Source organism: Leptosomus discolor, chromosome 1 (assembly GCF_034619465.1).
Source record: "Leptosomus discolor isolate bLepDis1 chromosome 1, bLepDis1.hap2, whole genome shotgun sequence".
NCBI classification, from domain to species: Eukaryota; Metazoa; Chordata; class Aves; order Leptosomiformes; family Leptosomidae; genus Leptosomus; species Leptosomus discolor.
The window spans coordinates 124,161,272-124,183,737 of NC_141391.1; the positions used below are offsets into that span (position 1 = coordinate 124,161,272).

Genomic DNA, 22,466 nt, shown 5'->3' on the forward strand with positions numbered 1-22,466 from the left:
AATAATCTCAGACATGAGTGATAAGGTTGAAAGGAATCAACCTTGCAGGAGGATATGGCCTGAACAGTCAACTCCTCTTTACCACCCTTCACAGCTACCCGGAGTTAAGGCCACCCCGCTTAGACTGCATGCAAGTACAATAACGAGGGTTCTTCCATACCATCCAGCACGATTCAATAGCTCTGGCAAAGAGCAACTTTACTTTAGCTACAGCGAAAGATGACATAGGGATACCCACTTGTGCTAAGTTTGCAGAGGGCACACGTAAGATAAAAATGCATCTATTTGATTCTTAACAATGACTTCTTTTGGGTGCAAGTTATGTGGCAAGTAGTGAGCCAGAGACATCTCCCACGCATCCACAAAGTGCACAGCAATTCCTGAGAACATTTTCCTCATGACAGAATCAAGCTGAAAGGAATACCAGTCACTGTTAAAGAGGCTCACTTCTGGCCCAAGCTCCTGAACATTAGCAGTTCTGATGACAATTAAAGTCTTGGGGCTCCGATCCAGCAGCTGAATAATGGATCTCCGAATGGTCCTCAGCCGACGGATATACACTTCCACAGGGAAAGTGCTGAAGTGGGACCATATAGTTATGGCTATCACTGTGTTTCTCCCACCCACTATGCCATTCAGTTCGTTGGCAATGTAGCGCAGTTCACTGCTGAAGACTGTTGAAAAGCGAATGGGTGGCCCGTGACAGCGGAACTTCAGTAGGATATTGTGCTTCAGGTCCACAGCCATGAAAGGGCCCACGTTCTTCGGACTCCCCAGGTTAAATTCCACTAGATCTGGAAACCCAAGAACAAGCATCAGTGAAAGACAGCACAGAAGATTAAAACTATCAATAAGATGCTAAGACCACAGGGCAAAAGTAGGAGTAGATAAGTAAATCTGAACATAATTCTAAGAACTCTAAAATGAAACAGAAGATGCGCATCATACATGTGCTAGCTGCATATTTCAGAGTGGAGTTGAAACTTGCAAGACAGCACATTTCATCTTCACAGGGATGCCAGTGCCTTTTCCAAATTTCCCAAACTAGTTTCTTCTCTCTTTTGTAAAAAAAGAAATTTTTCCAACAGACACCTTCAGTTGCTGTTGCCCTATGAATCCAGTGTTCATAGGAAGACTTCTGGCAACTTTAGGACTCCATTAAATTTAAAGATTACTTCAAATTGTAGGCATTGAGGAATCTCAAACTCTGTGTTCCAACATAATTTAACTGCTCTAGGGCTAAGGGAGGAATATCTAATTGGCTACTAAAATTCTGTTATTTAAATTAAAATAAGGGAAATACAAGAAAGGGCCCAAAACCAATCAACAGTAACGGAAGTAATTCGCTACTTCTTTCCCAAGTCACTCATGTGACTGGAATGCTGCAAGGCCTTACACGGGTACCCTAAGTGACTACTGCCACACCCCCTGGGTGGCCACCTTAACTCACAGTCACAGCAACGGTTCTCATTGGCGAAACATTTGACAAGGACAACTTTGCAGGTACCTCCTGGCCCCATTTCCAGGGCCTACATGTTTCAAATGTCTGCTCAAACATCTGACTAACTGCTTTTCTGCCAGGACTTCTGATGAGGTTTTGTCTTTCCTCTTCCTTTGTTTTGTCATTGTCATTCAGTAAGATCAACTCTGTGTCTGAGATGTGAAAAATAAAGCTTTGCAAAGATCTTTAAGGACAAAACCAAATTAAAAAAAAAGCCCAAACAAACCTGGAACAAATGCCGTCAGATATTCAAACCACTGCCTTACTGTAGAGTCTCCAAACAAGTGGATTACTTTTCCTTGTAAGCACTTGGTTATATCATCTGACTTGTTAAAACGATGGATCCAGTGTGTTCTGGACCTCCACTGGTCTTCATAATAATAACCAGAAGGGGAAACTGTGGGATCTTCAGCTCTGTCCATACTGCTCGAATCTGGAAAACAAAAATTCTTTGAAATTAACATATAACAAAACTTTGAGGGTCTGCCCTCGTGAGACCCCATCTGGAATACTGCATCCAGCTCTGAAGCCCCCAACACAAGACAGATAAGGAACTGTTGGAGCCGTCTCAGAGGAGGGCTACCAAACTGGTCAGAGGGTTGGAACACCTTCCCTACGAGGACAGGCTGAGAGAGTTGGGCTGGTTCAGCCTGGGAAAAAGAGAAGGCTCCGGGGAGACCTTAGAGCGGCCTTGCAGTACCTGAAGGGGGCCTACAAGAAGGCTGGGGAGGGACTTTTTACAAGGGCCTGCAGTGATAGAATGCAGGGTAATGGTTGGAAGCTGGGCGAGGGCAGGTTTTTACTAGATACAAGGAAGAAGTTCTTTACTGTGAGGGTGGTGAGGCACTGGCACAGGTTGCCCAGAGAAGCTGTGGCTGCCCCCTCCCTGGCAGTGTCCAAGGCCAGGCTGGATGGGGCTTTGAGCAACCTGCTCTAGTGGGAGGTGTCCCTGCCATGGCAAGGGGTTTAGAACTAGGTGATCTTTAAGGTCCCTTCCAACTCAAACCATTCCATGATTCTCCGATAAAATCAGCCACCATAACCTCCATGGGCATACAGCCTGTGATGTATGAACATCTTCCCTAGTTGAAAGAAAAAAAAAAAAAAGAAAAAAAGAAAAAAAAAAAAAAGAGTATGATGTACCACGTAGGTTAAAGAGCTTGATGCATAACACTTCTGTTGGCCCAAGTATTTCACCCCCCGGTTCTGCAGCAAAACCTATGACTACTGACAGAGCTGACCAATCGCAGTTTAACTTGGTTTAAACTAAACGGTGTCTCTGATGAGAGAGTAAAAAACAGTGAGTATCTGACATCTTCCACACTTAGAAGTGCTCAGTCGTGGATGCTTGCAAAAGGTACAGAGGACACAGGCACAAAGATCAGCTGAGCACCTCCTTCTTCCAGCCTAGGCCGGAGCCCAGCGCCCCCCCCCCCGGCCCCAGGGCCCGGCCCGCTCTGTGCCGAAGCGCTCTGCTCCCCTCTAGCGGCCGGGCGGGGGGCTGCTCCCCAGGACCGGCCCCTGCCAGGGCAGCGCAGGACGCCGACCGCAACGGCACAGCCTGGTAGCGCTCCAAACAAACAAAACAAAACAAGAAATCGGTCCACGGAGGAACACACACCCCCTGACACTCCTGCTCCAACCACCAAGTGCTAGAAGAGTGATGGCTGAATCATAAGGACTCCAAAACAAGGCAATACCGGAATTAAAGCTATAATCAAGGATTTTATACGTGTCCTTTGAATGTATGAATTATGAGAGTCTCTAATGCCATGGATTTCATACTTTCTCTCTAAGAGAGACCACCTAGCCCCTTCCCCTTTTACTGCCTGTGATAGGCAGACCCAGGAGAAGTAATTAGGCTGCACCAGGGAAGCTCTGCTCTGTAGGACACCTATTTAACTTGCACAAGTTGGACAAGAAATTGCAAGCAACGGCCAGAGATTACAGGAAGAGAAGCTGCAATCTCATGGTTATGTCAGTCAAACTTTGCCACATTTCTCTCAGTATCCAGTGTGATACCAGTACATCCAACTTCCATGAGGTTATTACAGGTTCCGCCTTTCCCACATGTGTATTCAAATACCCAAACTCAACAATAACGGAGCGGTGCCCTGGCACAAACACCAGCTGTGTGGAGCAGCCACATCCAGCTGTTTAAACACTTTTACCCACCCTGGAGTGGAGACTACTTGTTAAGAACAGTCCCCGGCCTGTCCGAACTTGCAGCTGTTTGGGAAAGCACTCATTGCCATGGCCAAAATCATGGCCGAGACTGTTCTAACTATGTAAAAGTACAGACAGTGGAATTCCAGGGCCCAGAAGCATCCTCTGGTAGATGCTTCAATATTACACAGGTGCAGCCAGACTCTAAACGCTCCAAAAAAATCAGACCATGAGCACCTTTAAACACCCACTCCTCACAGGCATTTTTGGTCTCACTGTTTCTATACAACATTCTCTGTGTCTTACATCAGAAGATGTAAACCACCTTAGACCTCACAAGGACACTTACTACTGTGTTTGAATAACACAAAGACTATAATAACAAGTACCACAGAAAAAGCCATTAGAAAATTTTATCTTGGATGATTCCTTAAATCAGGAAACAGGGATAATGAAAGAACAGGAAAAAACCCAACTAGTAATGTTGATTCGTTCAGTATGTACAAAACAGGAATCCTACAAATTAAAGTAAAAAAACCCTTCATATGGCTATGTAATTAAACACTAAGTCATAATGTGAATTCACAACTTTAGTTTGTTTCTTAAGTTTTGATGTAAACACATTTACATTTTCTACCTTTTTAAATTGATTCTTGGACTACATATGTATATATATATAAAATATATATATAAAAGTACTAAACCAACTTTTTGGTGGCTCACACTAAACCTATCACCAGCATCTCAAATCTGTGTGCACTGTCACACCAGTTTTGCTCCAGAATCCAGAAAGCTTTTACTTCCAGATTTTACAGAAGAGAGTAAAAGCTCCAAGCTGAATAGTTACAAACAAAGAACGGAAATAAAAGCTTAAAGTTTTATTTCAGAAAAATAAAATTTTAAAAATCAGCTTGATCTGCTTTTACCCCCAAGTAGAAAGGTATGGGCAAAACCAACAATAGCAGACTAATGAATTTAAGTGTGTCATCAATCCTACCAAACCCATACATCCACAATCGTTACAGCAATGTATTAAGTTTACTTATTCAGAGACTGTTCTTAGAAGGAATTTCCCTGAGGAATATTGTGCTACTCCTATCAAACCTTTCTAACCCAGCATTCATCCTCAGGAAATGCAGGTAGGTTTTGATCATGTATAACTCCTGAAGCAAGGGTGATATAATCAAATTTCACATTTGCAGCAGTTTCTGCAAGGAAATATACAAGATTAAAAAGCAGCAATAAAAAAACCATGTCACCTAAAGGATCTGGAGAAAGAAAGCGGGGAAAGCGATGCTGGCCTAATAGCAGCACTTTTTTTTTTTACTGAACAGCAAAACTAAAAGCGAGAAATGCTGTAGGCTGTTTTCTGTTAAGACTTTATTGCTCAGGTCCGGAACTCTCCCTTTAAACAGTCCCCTACAACCTTAGAAAAAAAAAATCTGAAAAACTTTCAGTTAAGAAGTAACTCTCTGTGTATCACATTTTATGCAGGCTTTTTAGAGGCACAAAAAGCATGCACATGGATATGAATGAGATAAAACCCCTAAGTTTAACTTAATACGCACTGTCTCTTCACTCTGTTTTTAGACAGGGTACAGAACAACTAGGCTCTGGTTTACAATTGCAGGTTCTGACATCTTGTGGCAACAAAAATGAAGTAATACTTAAATGCAAACTGTCAAAATCTGTCAGACAAAATTCTTAAAAAGGAAAGAAATTCAGAAACACCATACAGCTGGTTTTACTAGATTAACTTGAGAGTTTGGTGAGCAGTTACTGTAAGACATTTTACATCTCTGAGTAAGTGCTAGGAAAAAAAAGACACTTTTGTCAAGAGAACAAACTTTTTTAATTTTTTTTTTTTTCTAAAAAACACATTTATGTATGTAATCGTGGACAATTTTGCTATTAGTACTGAACTTAACACACAAAAGCCGTCATCTTCTCAAAACAAGTTTAAAAGTTAATTTCTATTCCATGCTATGAAAACAAACAAGTCAATCATTGCCTCATGCCTGCTGCTCTTTCTATAAATTTGATTATGAATTACAAACAAGAATCTTACAAAGTCCACTCTACCTGTAAATGCCTTGGGCTTTACAATCACTGAATCAGGTCCACTGGAGAGTATTGGCCTTTTGATATTCACATCACTTGAACAAAACAAAACACAGAAAAAAGTTAAATTTACTGTAAAATTTGAAGGTAATATCTCATTTTTTCTTAATCTACTGCAAATAAACACACAGAACTCATACTAAGCATTTTTTACTTTAAGTTTACTCTATTTCCTATAGCTGAATTCATTCTCTATTAATTTCCTCGAGACTGCTATCACTATTCTGAATCAGAAACCAAAACTTCATAGCACTAGGACACAAATCTTGTGCACACTTTCACTGGCACAAACCTAGACAAAGCTAACAAAGGTCTGCAAGAAGCTTTGGGAGATCTACCACAAAGATGGGAAGTTCCCAGCTTGTGGTACGTGTACCACTGCCAGGAGACAAACCCCTGTAAGGGTACCCTGCAGCAGCCGCTCCCAGCTCTCTGTAGGTGCTTATCACAGCATGTACCTCTCTTGAGGCAGTTACTGCTTTTAGCCCCTGTAATCCCACAGCCTGCTCCGCAGTACATAGCGGAGCCTGTGCCAGTCCAGCACCACCACCTGCAGGTCTAGCTCTAGACTAGGCTAGCGGTGGCATGTCCTGCCTCTGCGGGAGACGGTAGTACCAACCAACGTCCAACCGACTTCAGAGATCTCCAGCAATAAGGTCTTCCAGCAGGACAGCGATTGGCTGAATACAGAAACAAAGCTCACCCCCCTAAACACCAAGAGACTTTAGAAGTACTTCTTTGTGGACATCACTGAATTCTGATCATTTTGTGTTGGACACATGTCACTACTGGACAGCTGTGACAGATGCAGAGATTTCATACTCTTTGTCTTGGTATTTTGTGTAAAAATAAACCTAAAACCTGGACTTTTTCTAGTGTTGTGGTTTAACCCAACAGGTAGCTAACCACCACACAGACGCTTGCAGTGGAATGCGGGAGAGAACTGGAAAACAAACAAACAAACAAAGTAAAATTTGCAGGTTGAGGTAAGGACAATTTGATAGGACAGAAAAGTAAGGGGAAATAATAATTATTAATAATAATACTGAGAAAAGAATTGGAATATACAAAACAAGTGATGCAAAATTAATTGCTTCCCACTCGCTGACCAGTGCCCAGCCAGTTCCCAAGCAGCGGGCCCTGGCCAGCTTTCCCCCTTGTTTATATACTGAGCATGACATCATATGGTATGGAATATCCCTTTGGCCAGTCTTGGTCAGCTGTCCTGGCTGTGTCTCCTCTGAGCTTCTCATGCCTCCCAGCCTACTCGCTGGCGGGGTGCTGTGAGAAGCTGAAAAGTCATTGACATAGTGTACCCACTGCTTAGCAACAACTGAAGTATCAGTGGGTTATCAACATTATTCTCATCCCAAATCCAAAACACGGCACTATAGCAGCTACTAGGAAAGAAATTTACTCTATCCCAGCCAAAACCAGGACATTTAGGTACTGCAGACTTGGCCAAAAACGCATCTCAAAGCTTTGTTAATTCGCATTGCAAGCATAGGTGTGGAAACAAAAAAATAAGGAAACAGTCCTCCAAACCACTGCCAGATCTAGACAGAATGCTCTTATGAAATTTAGCAGGTGCACCAGGGTTGAACTCAGAGCACAGAGAGAGAACTTCAAGTTTCTTTAGTTTAAGATTATTATGTTCTTATACAGCTGAATGGAGGGGAAGAGAATATTCAAACACCTGCTCCTGCAGATACGCACCTCCTCTAAGGTAATGTCATATTTCACCAACAACCTAAAGTTTGTCTTTAAAAAAAAAAAGTTACTAGACTGAGTATATACATATCCAACAACATACATACCTTTGGAAAAAGAGGCTTTCCTCTTGTGTCAGAAGACCTTTTTGATATCCACCCTTGGCATGGCTGATTCGGCTGGCACAGGACAGTTTTCGAGGCTTATAACAGAACCATGGCTCACCAGTGTAGAGATCTGTGAAGTTACAAACCGGGACATCTCCAGGCAAGCAAATGTTACACTCAGTAGTTTCTGAATACCTTCCAGACTTGAATGAGCTTTTGAAATAGACCCTGTCAGGCTTTTCTTCTCGTAAACGCAGAAGAACTTGGATTGCTTCACTCGGATGGACAAGTGACACCGAAACTTTGACCTCTCCTGGCCAAAGCAAGGTAAAGAAGACTTTGTAAAAGCCATTATGGTAATCTACAATCCTTCCTGTAGCCCCAGCTTTCAGCAGAGGAGAGTGAATTCGTGCCTGTAGATAGTCTCCACCATATCGCTTGGGTTTTCCTTGGAAATCCTTCATACGAACAAGTATCTCTAACTGATCACCCACCTTGAAGAACCCACTGGGTTTCACAATCACAAAGTCACTATTTGTGGGATCAGTGCTTTGTACAAAGGCAATTTTGCCATCAGGGGGTTTTGGCCACTGTATTGCAGCAAGCAATGATTCCTGTTCCGCTTGTTCTCGTTTGGACAAAGTTTGCGGCTTATAACCACAGTAAGGCTTCCTGGTAGCTTTGGTTGTCTGTGATAGAGAATGCTGGACATTGTTTTCTGTTATCCAATTTGATCCTGAAAGTGCATCAACGTCCAGGTGCTGGGGAGGAAAAAGATTACCTGAAACTGTGCTATTAAGAGAAACACTATGAATAACGGATGCTTTGTCAGGAAACGACCCCAAGAACTGGTCTTTGCTTTACAGAGCTTTACAGCCGACCTAACAAAGCAACTTCAAACTCTATCACTTTGACCGTGGGCTTTCTAAAGAAACAGGTGGGCAACCTGTGGTTACCCTGCTCTGGCAAAAAGGCTTTATATAAATCAGGCCAAATATTTTCTGCAGCAGTATTCTGGCTACCAGTGTAGTCTATAAATATCATCATTGTGAAAAAAAACACAAAAGGTTGTATGATTAAATAGTAAATTGTAACTAATTTATTTTCTTGCTGTAGTAACATTTTAGTCTTCAAGCACAATTAGGTCTTACAGTTGCCAACTATAATGCAAGGAAATAGGGTTTCTTTGAGACATTGCACTGCAAATGAAGCTGATGCACCTCCTGCACACACCTTCTAGAGAAGTCTGCTGCTCATAGCAGCTGCAGTCATTTATCTGGTCACACTCACATTGCTTCCTATCTAATTATCTGAAATGTGTGTTTCCATGCAATGTACAGATTGAAAGAAATGGAAAAAAAAAGAAAGAAATGCTTCAGGGGCAATGAATTCATGAACTGGTGGGCAAGTAAAATAGTCTAGGACAAGCTAGAGCTAAACAAGCAAAAAATTTATTTCTTTGTTTATTTTTAAAAATCTAAATCTATATTGTTTCTTCTAGAGTCAAATGAAACAAGCAAAGCATCCCCTAATCCACACAAGAGTTAAAAAATTAAAATAGTTAAATACAATGCTAAACTAAGAGAGGGGGCTTCTGCTGTGACTTGATGTCATTGTCCAAAATTGTATTTTTATGCAAATAACTGCAGAGATACAATCTTCTTCATGACATCACATAGTTTTGCAGGTTTGCATTAGGGAAATTTAAAAAAATAGCACAGTAAGACTCCATAGCTACCTGTGAGATTTCTAATTATTAAACCTCAAATATGCACAAAATCAGGAGTTAACGTGTCTTGATTTTAAGTGAAATTCCCAAGGGGTTTGTTTGAGGGTTGTATGTTCGTGTGTTTGGGCATTGCTTTTTGTTTGGTTTGGTTGGTTGATTTTTGTTGTTTTGTTTCGTTTTAATTATTATTCATTTATTTGCTGCATTCTGAAGTTAACAAGAACCCAAATGTGACCACAAAGTAATTTAATGGATGTCTGTCAAGTAACACAGCTAGGACAGAAGGAATTACATGTCAATTAAGCACAAACAAATCCACAAGCTGTTCCTCGTGCATGAGAGATGTCATATAAAGGAAAAAAGGAAGCTGTACTTTCTGGAGAACTAAAAGTTTCAGCTCAACTACTCAGCTTTTAGTATTCTCACTGCTAATTAAGCAAAAGTTAGATATGACATATAGCCCCACCCAGGCAATCATGCTCTCAAAGATATTCTAGAAGGGTCACAGTTGGTTAGACCTGCAATGAACTGTCCTCAGTTAAACACAATAAAGTTGGTGGCTGATAAAAAGAAAAGGCTGAGTATTTCAATTGCTGCTGAAAAGGTGGAACTCCATCTCAAATTCCAGTATCTTCCACCAGCTGTAACTCTTAGCTTGGCCTAGTACCTTCAGAACAACTGCTGTAAACCTGCACATATCACTAACGTTTGAGCAGGAAACATCACAAGAGCTTCCCAAGTGACACATGAGGCAGGGGAAAGTTCCAGTTTGCCCAGACAGTCTTAATTTATGCAGCAGATAATATTTGAAACTGAACAAATACCAATTACTGAAAGGCAAGTCATCTTATTTTCAGTAATTTTACACTCCAGGTACTTTATCCCTACTTGTTCCCTAAGACAGGCATGAGATCAGTTCACTCTGTGGGTACTAAGTTACTCTAAACATCAAAGCCAATCCTAAAAAGCCATCACCCGACAGACAAGTGTTCCAGTAGTAATCTGAATAAGATGCAGTTATCTTTTCCAGGTACCTGCAATTTAGCAGCAAGAATAAACAACTTTGTTACATAGTGCTTTTGTTCAGTTTCAGCTGTTTGATTCCACACACCATTCCTTCATCCTTGCAAGAAACTTCCCCTCTCCCCATACCCTCTCTTTCCTAAGTGTTTTTAAATAAAAGAATGCTCACAACCAATTGTGAAGTGGTTCTGTCGCTCTAAGGCAATTGGTACAAATATGTAAACTTTCCTGTATCATAAAAGAACAATGTTGCTCCTTCATGGAAAATTATCGAACATTTTATCTGTCTTGCTCTGTCTGGGGAAAAAAAAAAACACACAACAAAACCAACAACAAAAACCCAAACACATTTCTTCTGGTACTATAATGCAGTGGTTCAGCTGTGGACCCCAAGGGAGGAGTTGCTCTAGCCTAAAAAGCAAATTAAACAATAAGCAGGCTATCCAATGTTGTGTGGACAGCTTGATAATTTTTTTTTTTTTAAACACAAGGTAACAAAAGTAAAATTCTGACATGGGTAGACTGTTGAGAGGGTATCATTAGTAGCTTAAGAATTCAAGAGAGAAGATTCCGATATGAAAAAGTATGAAGTCCTAAAGAGAAAAAGCAGGAAGGCTAGCTGATAATTGCCTTAGCTTTAGCCAGCTAGTTTATGTGATTTGGGGGTGAGAACCATGTCTGATGCATTTACAAACACATTTTCAACAGTAGCCAACAACAAACTCTCCTTCCAGAGCCTGAACAGATTTGGTTACAGATACTGTGTGAAAGCTTCCGAAAACTTTCTCTGGCTTTGATTTCTGACTGAAAAGAATCAGCATAGATACCTACACTAGACTGCCTGGAAAGCTGTGCCAAAGCCAGAGACAATTACTGGAGCAGGTCTATTCAGAAAGGTCAAGACAACAAAAGGAGTTAGAGTTGCATGTTATGGCATAAAGATTTACCAGCAACACAACACTTAACTGAGTCTGGAATATCAGGTATGTAAAGGTCAACAAAGACACATAGATACTTATTGTGAATAGTGGCAAGGAAAAGCACAGAGTGAACACAGATACTGCATTTTTCATGTCACTCTTGAAGCTCTGCCAGAGCCCTTTTCTATAAGAAATGTAATTTAAAAAAAAGGAAGAAAATTGTCTAAGATCCAAAATATCGTCACTGTTCTTCATGCAACATCCTAGGCCAAAAAAACACCCCACAGAAAGAGACAATAAAAGAAAAGCTACCTTCAGTGTTACACAAAAACAATCACGCTAACTCAAACCAAAGGTCCATCAAACACAGTATTTTGATTTCCAGTAGTTTCCGACAGCAGGTATGTGGGAAAAGAATACAGGCCAAACATGTTGTGATACTTCCTGCTGAAGACCTAATCCAGTTTCTAGCACTTCTAGCTCAGCAACTTCTTAAACACTAGGGTTGACATCTTTTTAGTATCCCCTAGGGGATTTTTCTTCTATGAATTCATCCAGACTTTTTGAACATATGCTTTTAGCAGCTACAGTCTTACTGCAAGGACTTCTGCAGCTTTGCTGCAACCCATAAAAAACCACCCCTGCTTCCTTTGAATTCACCATCTGCAGTTTTTATTTAGCGTCTCCAGTAGTACTACAATAGGTAACAAACATTCATTCTTCAGTTACTGATACTGTGCCACTTGCAATTTTAGGCTTCTCAAACATCTTCCTTGCCCTTATCTGAACCTCTTCCAATTCAACTATACCTTTTTCAGCGTAAGAGGGGATTTTACAGCCCCTCTTTTGGATCATTTAATTTGGGTAGCACCAGCCAGGAGTCAAAAAAGACTCTGCAAGCAGGATACACGCATCTTAAAAGCATAAATAAATTATCAATTGGCTAATATGCATAAGAGATAGCTATAATTTAACGAGGTATTAGGCTAAGCATTTTATGTTCACCTACCAAATGCCACACTGGATAGTCTAGCCAGGCAGGCAGCCAACGGGCAAGGTCAGCCTCCAAGGCTCCCTGGAACAGATCCTCCATGATTTTATCTGTCTTGACTTCAGTCTGGGGTTAGTGACTAACACAGCTTAAAAGTACCTTTGCACTGAAGTGGTAAGTAAAATGAAGAAATACACAAGTCAAACACAGCAGGAGGCAAAGGAAAAGGCAAAGTTGCATCAGTATGGCTGAAGATCAACTAGCTAGCCAGCTCTGCAGAAAGAGACCCAGGGATTCCAGTGGACAGCAAACTGCCTATGCGTCAACAGCATACCGTTGTGGCAATGAATTAACAAGAGTGTAATCAAGCAAAGTGGTAATTCCCCTCAACTTGATCTTGACGAAGCCATACTAGAACACTGTGTCTGGTTTTTAGACACCCCGTACCAGAGTCAAACTGGAGAAACCCTTGAGATAATTAGAGGACTCGAGTACATGACAGAAAGGAGACACCAAGGGAACCAGACCTTTTTTTTTTTGTTTTTATACTCTGGAGAAGACCAAGAGGGGATGTAACTGCAGTCTTTCACTACCTAAAGGGGAGTTACAGAGGAACATGAGTCAGACGTACACATTAAAAGGACAACAGGCAACTTCCACCCGTATACGAAAGAAACATTCTTCCCCATGAGAGGGGTGCAGCACTGTGACAAGCTGCTTAGTCAGGCTGTGAAATCTGACTGTCCTTAAAGACTGTCCAAACTCAACAATACCCCATGCAACCCAAGCTAACTTTGAAATTAGCCCTTTGAGGAGGGTGTTGGATTAAATACCTCCAGACAACACTTCCAGCCAAAATTTTCTGTTATTCCAAGTCGTAGCTAAATGCCATCAGTCACAATTCTAACCTTACAGTCAAAGACAAATGATGTTGCCTCAAGTCCTCTTGGAGAAGAAACAGGCTCCACTTACCTCTAACTGAAAAAAATTATGGACCAGCACCACAATAGCCAGTACTGCCATAAGCAGGCAGAAGATCTGCAATCTGAACGAGTCACGCCACATTGTCCATTCATGTCTTTCCCTCCCATGTTAGACACTGCCATGTCTTCCATTCACCACAAACATGAACGTCATTTCGTCTCAGTAGTGCACAAGAGAATTCAGTTGACTTCCACTTCATTCCTGCAAATGCATTTACAAAGATTGTACTATTAGAAGTGAAGTCGGGTTTAACACTGAAAGCATATAAATGGCAGAACCTCACACAACAACAACTGGTACAATAAAACTGTTAAGTCAAAACAGATTTTTGCAACATTCATCTGAACAGCACTATCTATTATGTTACAACTCTTTTGGGCATGCCAAGGCAAAACCTTATCATAAAGCCAGTCTCACCTGTATTTGATACAAAAAAAAAAAAAGCAGAAGAGTGCAAGATTTCCTTCTGGCAACCAAAAAAACCTCAAAAAACCCAACCACCCTATTCATCCATTAGGCCACACTATCATCACCCGGCCATCATGAACCTAAGATTTCTAGTAGAAACTTGTGGTTTCAGACCACCTATTTACCTGGGTAGAGATTCCAGTATCTTGTTACTAAAGACTAAAGTCTGAAGCAAGTCTGGGTAAGCAAAATAAAAGATACTTTATCCAGTTTTCCGCTGGCAAGAGAGGAAAAAAATACCTGTAAACCTATCAGTTAAACAGAAAATAGATAACAGAGTAGAATGCACGAAAATGGAACTTCAGAAATCTTCTGTAACATCAGACTACATCCTCCCTGTTTTGTTTTTTGTTTTTGTTTCTTAATCACTCCTTTTACATCATGCAGCTCTAATGGTAAAAAAAAGTAAACTTCTGGGAAGAATGCAAAATGTTGGGCTTTGGTTTTGTTGTTTGAGGGGTTTTTTTTTTAAATAAAACTATAGTAACAGCCATGTTTTAAATAAAATTTAACTTTCATAAAACATAGTTTCTTTGAGGTTGCTTGATAGCTGATCTGTTATAAAAATCACAGACTTAACCACTGATAAACAGTTCTCACTGCTTAATGCTTGTTCAGTTTGACTCTTACATGTTCCTTCTTTTTTTACAGGGAAAATTTTCAGGCAGCAAAAAGGAACCATTCTTGCAGAAGGAGCAGCACTAAACTTGTCACTCCTGAAGCTCTGCCAGAACCCTTTTCAGATGGCAAGAAGAGACAGTCAAAAGACATCAGTCTCTTCAAACCTAATATTCTCAAAGTAGTGTTACTCATACAACCATCCACCAAGTACAACAGCATAATTAAATAATTAGATAAACTTTGTATAGCTTTCTATAAATAGTATATCTGAGAAGTCATACTATTTATGACGACTATATGAAGAATGCTGTGGAAATTTAAATTAAACATAATGATACATTAAATATCAAAATTAGCCAATTAAATAATTCATTAAATGAAAATAGACTAGAAAACTGAAATATATTACTGGTATAACCAGGGCAGTCTCAAAATAGATCACACATGAAATTGCTTTACAAGGATTATAAGGATTATAACTTCAAATGCTTTGCGGAGAATTACAGAGATTGTATTTCTGACTGATGAATAAGCATTGAAAGAGCAAGATGTCCATTAAAGTAAAAGCATCAAACTGACAAAATGCAACAAAACCGCAGCACTGTTGGAACAACTCTGCACTAATATAAAGTATTAAATTTGTATAAAATATCACAGAACCACACAACGTTAGGGTTTGGAAGGGACCTCGAAAGATCATCTAGTCCAACCCCCTGCCAAAGCAGGACCACCTAGAGTAGGTCACATGGGACTGCATCCAGGCAGGCTTTTGAATGTCCCCAGAAAAGGAGACTCCACAACCTCTCTGGGCAGCCTGTTCCAGGGCTCTGTCACTCTCACAGCAAAAAAGTTTTTCCTTATGTTAATGTGGAACCTCCTGTGCTCCAGCTTGCACCTCTTGCCCCTTGTCCTATCATTGGCCATCACTGAGAAGAGCCTGGCTCCATCCTCCTGACACTCACCCTTTACGTATTTATAAACATTGATGAGGTCACCCCTCAGTCTCCTCTTCCCCAAGCTAAAGAGACCCAGCTCCCTCAGCCTTTCATCAGAACGGTGATGCTCCACCCCCTTAATCATCTTTGTGGCCCTGCGCTGGACTCTTTCAAGCAGCTTCCTGTCCTTGAACTGAGGGGCCCAGAACTGGGCACCATATGCCAGATGCTCTGGTTTTAAATGATAACTGATAATGAATATACCTACATTAATTGGAATTCTAATTTAAGGCAATATATGACCATTTGAGGAACAGAAACAAATACTTTAGAGAAAAAGAGAATTTCCAATTTTGTTGTTAGGAATTCTCTTCAAATCACTGAAAAGCATGAGAATGAAAATTAATAGAACATAATTTCATACACCTAAAAAGGCCACAGAGGTTACTCCCATGTACTTTTGTTCAAGTTTTTGTTCAAAATTTTCTTTATTTCTGTAAACATCACATGTTCTTAAACATTCAAAGTACAGGTTTAGAGCTTTCTTTATAAAAGAGGCCTGAACATACTTCCAGTTTCATCATCCCTGAATAACTGATCTAGTTAATTTTTCATATAATGGAAGCACACAAGGATGCCAAAAAGCCTTCGATTCTTACCCTATTCGTGGAGCGTCCTCTGAAGCCAACCATACAGAAGGCTCAAAACAACCTTGGAAACAATACAGAAAAAGACCCCATGCATACACATACACACGTGTTTTTCTTTTTTTAATAAAAATCTCATATATTGGTGCTTTGCTTGCAGTAATATAAATAACATGGTAGTTAAGACTCCTTACCCATAAAATGAATTTTGTTTCTACAATAATCCAGGGATTGTTTTTAAAAAAAAAAAAAAATAACTTCAGTCCTATACCTTGGAGTTTTCTGCTCCTTATTGTTAAGTATTACTCCTCTCACCTTTGATCCCTGTCATTACACGCCCCATTTTGCCCAAGGTTATAAACAAAAACCAGCTCAGTAACGTTTTTACGAGCAGCCTCCAAGTTCTCTCACGCCCTATTACAAGATGTGGAGGTTTTTTTTACAAGTTGTTAAATATTGTCAACTCCCTACCCCAACACTTCCCTGAGCCAGCAGCGTTACAAAAGCGCGTATTGCCGCAACTCCTTCAAAGACGCGTCACGCAAATCGCCCAGGCGGCCGAGCCACTCACTCCGGCGATGCCAAACCCGTCTCACGGAGGCGCAAGGCTGGCCGCTCGCGTTGCTGCGGGCGCGGAAAGGCGGATTTGCTGCTGTTGGCCAACAGCCCCCGCCGGCTCCCTCGCAGGAGCTGGGCTTTGCGGCAGCTCCCCGCAGCGCTTCTGCTCCGGGAAACACCAGCCCGCAGCCGCGGGGCGCTACGAGCGCTGCCGAACCCCACGGCCAAGGGACACGCACCCACAGTCAGGGACGGCGGAAGCAAACAAGAAGCGCTGCTGCCGGCAATGTAAACTGTAAGGCTGCGTTTTACTGCTTGGAAGGCACTGGTTAACCGCGCTCTTCCGAGCTGCCGCACACCTTCGCCTACAGCCCCAGGCAGCAGCCCGGGCACATACCGCGGGGACCGCTGGCCTCCGCCCGCCACGGCGGCTGGTATCCCCTGCACCGGCGGGAAGCACCTTCTGCCGCCGCCGAGATAAAACCCGAGCGGTGCGAGCAGGGCGGGCCCCGCTGCTGCGGGAGAACGGGGGGATCTAAGCAGGACACCCGCCAACCCCGGGAGCCCTCACCTCAGCCGGGCACCCGCCCCCGCCGCGGCGCCTGAGGCCGCTGGGCCTCCCTACAACGGTACTGGCCCCGCTGCCGCCCCTCCCCAGCGCCGCCCCGGCTTCCCGGCTTCCCCCCTCCCAGCCCCGCACGCCGCAGGGCCCACCGCCAGCTGCCTCCATGCCCTCACCGCAGGCCCAGCCGCTCCCCCAGGGCCGGAGCCGGCGCGCCGTATATCTATCGGTCCCGACGCCCCTCCTTCCTCCCCGCCCCTGACACGAGCGGCAGCTGCCGCCGCGCCACCTCCCGGTCCCGGTCCCGCCCCGCCCCCGGCCGCCCCCTCGCCCGGGCTGCGGCCCCCCCGGCTCCGGCCTGGGGAGCGAGTACAGGCTGCTGCTGGAGGGCCTGGGCCCGGCGGGGGAAGCCCCTAGCTCAACTGCGCTGAACATAGTGATCCTAAGGGGAAGGAAAAGCCCTAAAGCCGCACGCCCTCATTTCTGAGCATTCTTTTCGCCGAGAAGGGCGCCGGATAATGAGAAATGTGATTTTTGAGTCGCAGAACAGCTATTTTGTGCGCTTAAGACTCTCAGTCTCTGTGAGGGAAGCCAGAGAATAAAAGACCAAAACTCTAGAAAAGGTATCAAAATTGGGAACAAGCCGCAATGAGGTAAGACAGGCGAATGAACTCCACCCCGGAGAGCTCAGCACTGCGAGGCAGCTGTGGAGCGGACCTTGAAAATACGGGCTCCAAGAGCGTGTGCAATTGCCTGTAACATCAAGTTGAAGGGGCTGTAGGAGCCAACGACAGAAGGAAGAAAAAAAGAGTTCAGGCTGTGGAGCTTCTCAGTGTCTCACGTTTCTCCTCAGGTCCCACAGCCTCTACACACGCAAGCAGTGGTAACCTCCTCAGCTCATTTTCTACGTGCTTCCCACACTGGAAAACGTGCTGCAAGTTCTCAAGGGACTGGAGAACTTCAGCTGGTGCAACAAAAATGGGCAGGAAGAGATATCACAAAGGCTGCTGCTTGAATGCAGTTTAGCACAATACTAACAAAACAGCCCAGTCGGCTAGACTGCTGTTCCTCACAACCCTACATTGTCTGAGAATCGTTTAGGCTTTTGTAATGGTTTATTGCTTTCAGGCCAACACATGAACAATTTCAACATAATGTGCCACAGATTTTACATATTCCAGGGCTTCCTTCGTGATCATGGGCTTTCCACTTTTCACAGACAAATTAAAGAGTCTTAGAAGTCAAATGTTGTGACTGGTTTCCTTTGGGCATCCTGTACAAAATTTTCTGCTATTTCTTCCCTTGGTCAATGTTGTCTTGCACATACCAGGAAGGGCAGCTGTGCTGGTTTTGGCTGGGATAGAGTTAATTTTCTTCACAGTAGCTAGCATGGGGATAGGTTTTGGATTTTTGCTGGAAACAGCATTGGTAATAGAGGGGTGTTTTAGTTACTGCTGAGCAGCGCATACACAGAGCCAAGGCCTTTTCTGCCTCTCACCCCACCCCACCAGTGAGTGGGCTGGGGGTGCACAAGGACTTGAGAGGGGACACAGCTGGGACAGCTGACCCCAACTGACCAAAGGGATATTCCACACCATGTGATGTCATGCCCAGGATATAAAGCTGGGAGAAAAAGAAGGAAGGGGAAGGAGTGATAGCGTCAGTCTTCCCAAGTCACTGTTACACATGATGGAGCCCGGCTGTCCTGGAGTTGGCTGAACACCTGCCTGCCCATGGGAAGGGGTGAATGAATTCCTTGTTTTGCTTTGCTTGAGCACAAGGCTTTACCTATTAAACTGTCTTTATCTCAACCCACGAGTTCTCTTACTTTTACTCTTCCGATTCTCTCCCCCATCCCACTGGGGGATTGAGTGAGCAGCTGCATGGTGCTTAGTTGCCACCTGGGGTTAAACCATGGCAGCAGACAAACAGGACTTTGGCAAGGAAAAAGGGGATAGACTTGAGCAATCCCAAAGCCCTCACATCCACAAATTCTACCAGAAATTATTCGGGCTGGACCTGAAAAGGTCCTAGCAATCCTTAACAAGTCCCCACAGGGACGGGAGGCACAGTCGCCCAGGGCAGCATGTTAACGTGATTGGTCTCGATGCTCCTAGGCTAAGGAACGTGCTGGATTACTTGAAAGACTTGTGGCAGTCACAGGCACCTGTCCAGACGCAGAAGTTATGATGGAGTGCCACAAGGGACACATCTGAAAACAGCCTTACATACAGGCAAAACCTGTGCCAAGCTGTCCTGGGTTTGGCTAGGATAGGGTTAATTTTCAATAGGGATTGAGATAACGTCAGATCCGGCTAGGGTGTATCAAAAGTTTATTATATGCTTTTGTTAATATTAGTTAAGTAACAGCAGGTCACCATGTTGGTTCATCTGTTTGCACAGTGGTGCTGTGTAAACTCGTACATGCATCGTGTGCTTCCTGGGGTCATGTTTGTGACTGCTGGGCGGGGGATCAGGGCTATCATCTTGCTCCACCGGCAAACGGCAAACGTCTACTTGCGACACGATTGCATCACTGGTCATGAGGTTTAGCTGGTATTTGTATGCGGGATTGCTGTCGTGCCCATTCCTCGAGCGCCTCCTTTCAGAGTTTGTTACCAATCACATCCAGTCCATGGGAGAAACAAAAGGGGATACTTTCTCCCACTCTTCCACAGCTCCTCCTGCCTTCAGGCTTACTATAGCAGCTTTTGAGAATTTTTAATATCCCTGGGATGCCCAAGCCAGCATGTTCTTATTGCTGTGTCTCCTGAACGCGTCCCAAGTATTGTTCACGGTTAAACAACATTTTTCCAAGAATACCACCCAGAGATGTGCCCTGAGGCTGGATAATTGAGTGGCAGGATGTGTGGGAGGACAGTGGTCACGCTCAATGTTTTGGAATTTCACCCCTGAACAAATACAGAATCCTGAAAAACTAGTAAAATATTTTTTGTCTCTCTGCAATTCCTGAGAGACACAAATCACTGCAATATGCCGGGGCCTGGCCCATGCCTACCAAGCCCTTTTCAACACTAGTCAGTGCCCTCAAGGTGAAGATAAGGTCTCTGGACCTGTAAACAGACCAACAGGCACTACAGCTGAACCAGAGAACGAACCTGTGCCAGTACCAGTTGCCCCTATACAGAAGAAGTACAGAAAGAAATCTGTCCGCTTCGCGAGGGATGAAAGCGAACCAGGGCCATCACGAGAACAGGAGGAAGAGGCAGAACCAGTGATAATCACCCGATCCCTATCCCTGAGTGAGCTGCGAGATACACGAAAGGATTTTGGCCACCGTCGAGGTGAGCTCAGTGTCACCTGGCTGCTCCAATCCTAGGATAACGGGACCAGTAGCATAGAAATAGAGGGGAGGAAAGGCAAGCAGCTGGGCTCCCTGTCTAGGGAAGCGGGCATTGACAAGGTGATCGGAAAGTGGACACAAGCCCTCAGCCTCTGGAGGCGACTCCTGTCAGGCATGAAGGAGTGGTACCCCTTCAAAGAAGATGTTGCATGTCATCCAGGCAAGCGGACCACAATGGAGAGAGGTATCCAGTACCTGAGGGAACTAGCTGTGCTGGAGGTGATTTATAATGATCTGGATAACAGGCAGTCACCTCTAGATCCAGATGAAGTCCAATGCACACAGCCCATGTAGCCAAAGTTTCTACAAAGTGCGCTGCCATCGTATGCCAACTCACTGGCAGTAATGTCCTGGAAAGAAGGCGAGGGACAAACTGTGGACGAATAGGCTAGTCAACTCCGACAATACGAAGGAAGCCTCTCTTCTTCCCTACAGGCCTGTGTCTCAGCCATGGAGAAACTGTCCCGGGAGTTCCAGCAACTCAAAAAGGTTATGTCCTACTCCCCACCTGTATAGGCCCGTATCTCAGCTATTAGAAACAGGCACTGCTCTCTGCTCAAGAGAGAGAATACAGAAGGTACACACCACAGGCCACACTGTGGTTTTACCTGCGTGGCCACAGAGGGGACATGAGGAAGTGGGATGCAAAACCCACTTTGGTCCTAGCTGCACAGGTATGTGAGTTGTGGGGGAAAACCACCACAAAAGGGAATTCTTCCTGGAAAGATGCCGCTCCGGTTTCTAGTGGGAAATTCCCCAGACAGGGTAGAAGGGCTGATCCTACATCTGATCCCCTTGATGGCACTTCTAAGTCATTTTTACAAGAAGTCAGTGATTCTGATCAGGATTAGAGGGGCCCTGGCTCCAGCCAGGTGGAAGAAAGGGACAACCGGGTTTATTGGACTGTGTGGGTCTGATGGCCCGGCCTGTCAGACCCACAGGAGTGTAAGGCTCTAGTAGGCACTGGTGCACAACGTACCCTAATGCCATCAAGCTACAGAGAGACAGAACCCATCTGTATTTCTGGAGTGATGGGGATCCCAGCAGCTAATGGTGCTGGAAGCTGAGGCGAGTCTTAGTGGGAATGAGTGGCATAAACACCCCACTGTGACTGGCCCAGAGCTCCGTGCATCCTTGCATAGACTACCTCAGGAGGGAGTATTTCAAGGACCCAAGAGAGTACCGGCGGGCCTTTGGTATAGCTGCCTTGGAGACAGAGGAAGTTGAACAGTTGTCCACTTTGCCTGGTCTCTCAGAGGACCCTTCTGTGGTGCGGTCGCTGAAGGTTGAAGAACAACGGGTGCCAATCGCTACCACAACGGTACATCGGCAACAACATTGCACCAACCAACTCTTGATTCCCATCCATAAGCTGCAAACTGTATGATGTTAATTGCTAGATAACCCGTACAATGGCAGGGTTATCGACCGTACAGCAGGCAACTACCACAGTTGCTGTATGTCATCAGTGGTGTTACAGTGAGAGTCACTCAAATCAATGAAGGATGGACGTTGATGAAACAGAGTGAGAGTCAGCAGTGATGGAACTTGAACTGGCTTCAGCAACTGGCACCCAGCAACTTCCTTAAGATCAAGATCTTCAGCCTGCAGACGGAGAGCATAGCCCAAGCAAAATACACCAGCCGCAGGCTCCAGCTGCAGCAATCCACCACCACAGTCAGATGGAACCCCAAAGTATAGGACCTGGGCATGATGTAGATGGTATAGAATAAGGGGTGGAAAATATCCTGGGTTTGGCTAGGATAGGGTTCATTTTCACCAGAAGTTGGGAGGTGGCATAGCTGGGACAGCCAAACCAAAGTAGCCAAGGGATATTAGATACCACGCTGATGTCATGCTCAGTATGCAAGGAGAAGGGGTGGGAATGCACTCGGGCAGTGAGGTGTTACATTCCCTGTCTCTCACTGTACATATTGTTTCATTAGTAATGTTGGTGTTTCTTCTCTCTTTCTGTTCTTCCATTAAACTGTTCTTAGCTCAGGCCGTGGGGTTTGACCCTTTTCTCCCAATTCTCTCCCCACCCTGCTGCAGGGGGAGG

The 22,466-nt window shown here is 44.0% G+C and overlaps 1 protein-coding gene and 1 pseudogene across 2 annotated transcripts; one reads left to right on the top strand and one right to left on the bottom strand.

Moving 5' to 3' along the window:
* Positions 1 to 225: 225 nt before the first annotated feature.
* Positions 226 to 13,333, bottom strand: NXPE3 (neurexophilin and PC-esterase domain family member 3). Of its 2 annotated transcripts, XM_009948085.2 has the most exons (5): positions 13,241 to 13,333; positions 7,606 to 8,366; positions 5,750 to 5,823; positions 1,728 to 1,934; positions 226 to 794 (listed from the first exon to the last, which is right to left on the bottom strand). In XM_009948085.2, exons 1-5 carry the CDS (start codon positions 13,331 to 13,333, stop codon positions 244 to 246), a joined length of 1,686 nt encoding a protein of 561 aa, XP_009946387.1. In that variant the 3' UTR covers positions 226 to 243. The 2 variants fall into 2 exon arrangements, with proteins under 2 accessions (XP_009946387.1, XP_086319777.1); XM_086463651.1 differs by lacking the exon at positions 1,728 to 1,934.
* Positions 13,334 to 20,581: 7,248 nt separating this feature from the next.
* Positions 20,582 to 21,258, top strand: LOC147416272 (uncharacterized; annotated as a pseudogene).
* Positions 21,259 to 22,466: the final 1,208 nt, after the last annotated feature.

Excerpts from the sequence above, each read along its gene's own strand:
- NXPE3 (XM_009948085.2), bottom strand. The coding sequence starts at position 13,333 with ATGTGGCGTGACTCGTTCAGATTGCAGATCTTCTGCCTGCTTATGGCA. Across the intron at positions 5,824-7,605 it reads GAAAGCCTCTTTTTCCAAAG|TGATGTGAATATCAAAAGGC; the intron begins GTATGTATGTTG and ends GTTTTGTTCAAG. Across the intron at positions 795-1,727 it reads TCTGACGGCATTTGTTCCAG|ATCTAGTGGAATTTAACCTG; the intron begins GTTTGTTTGGGC and ends TTGGGTTTCCAG.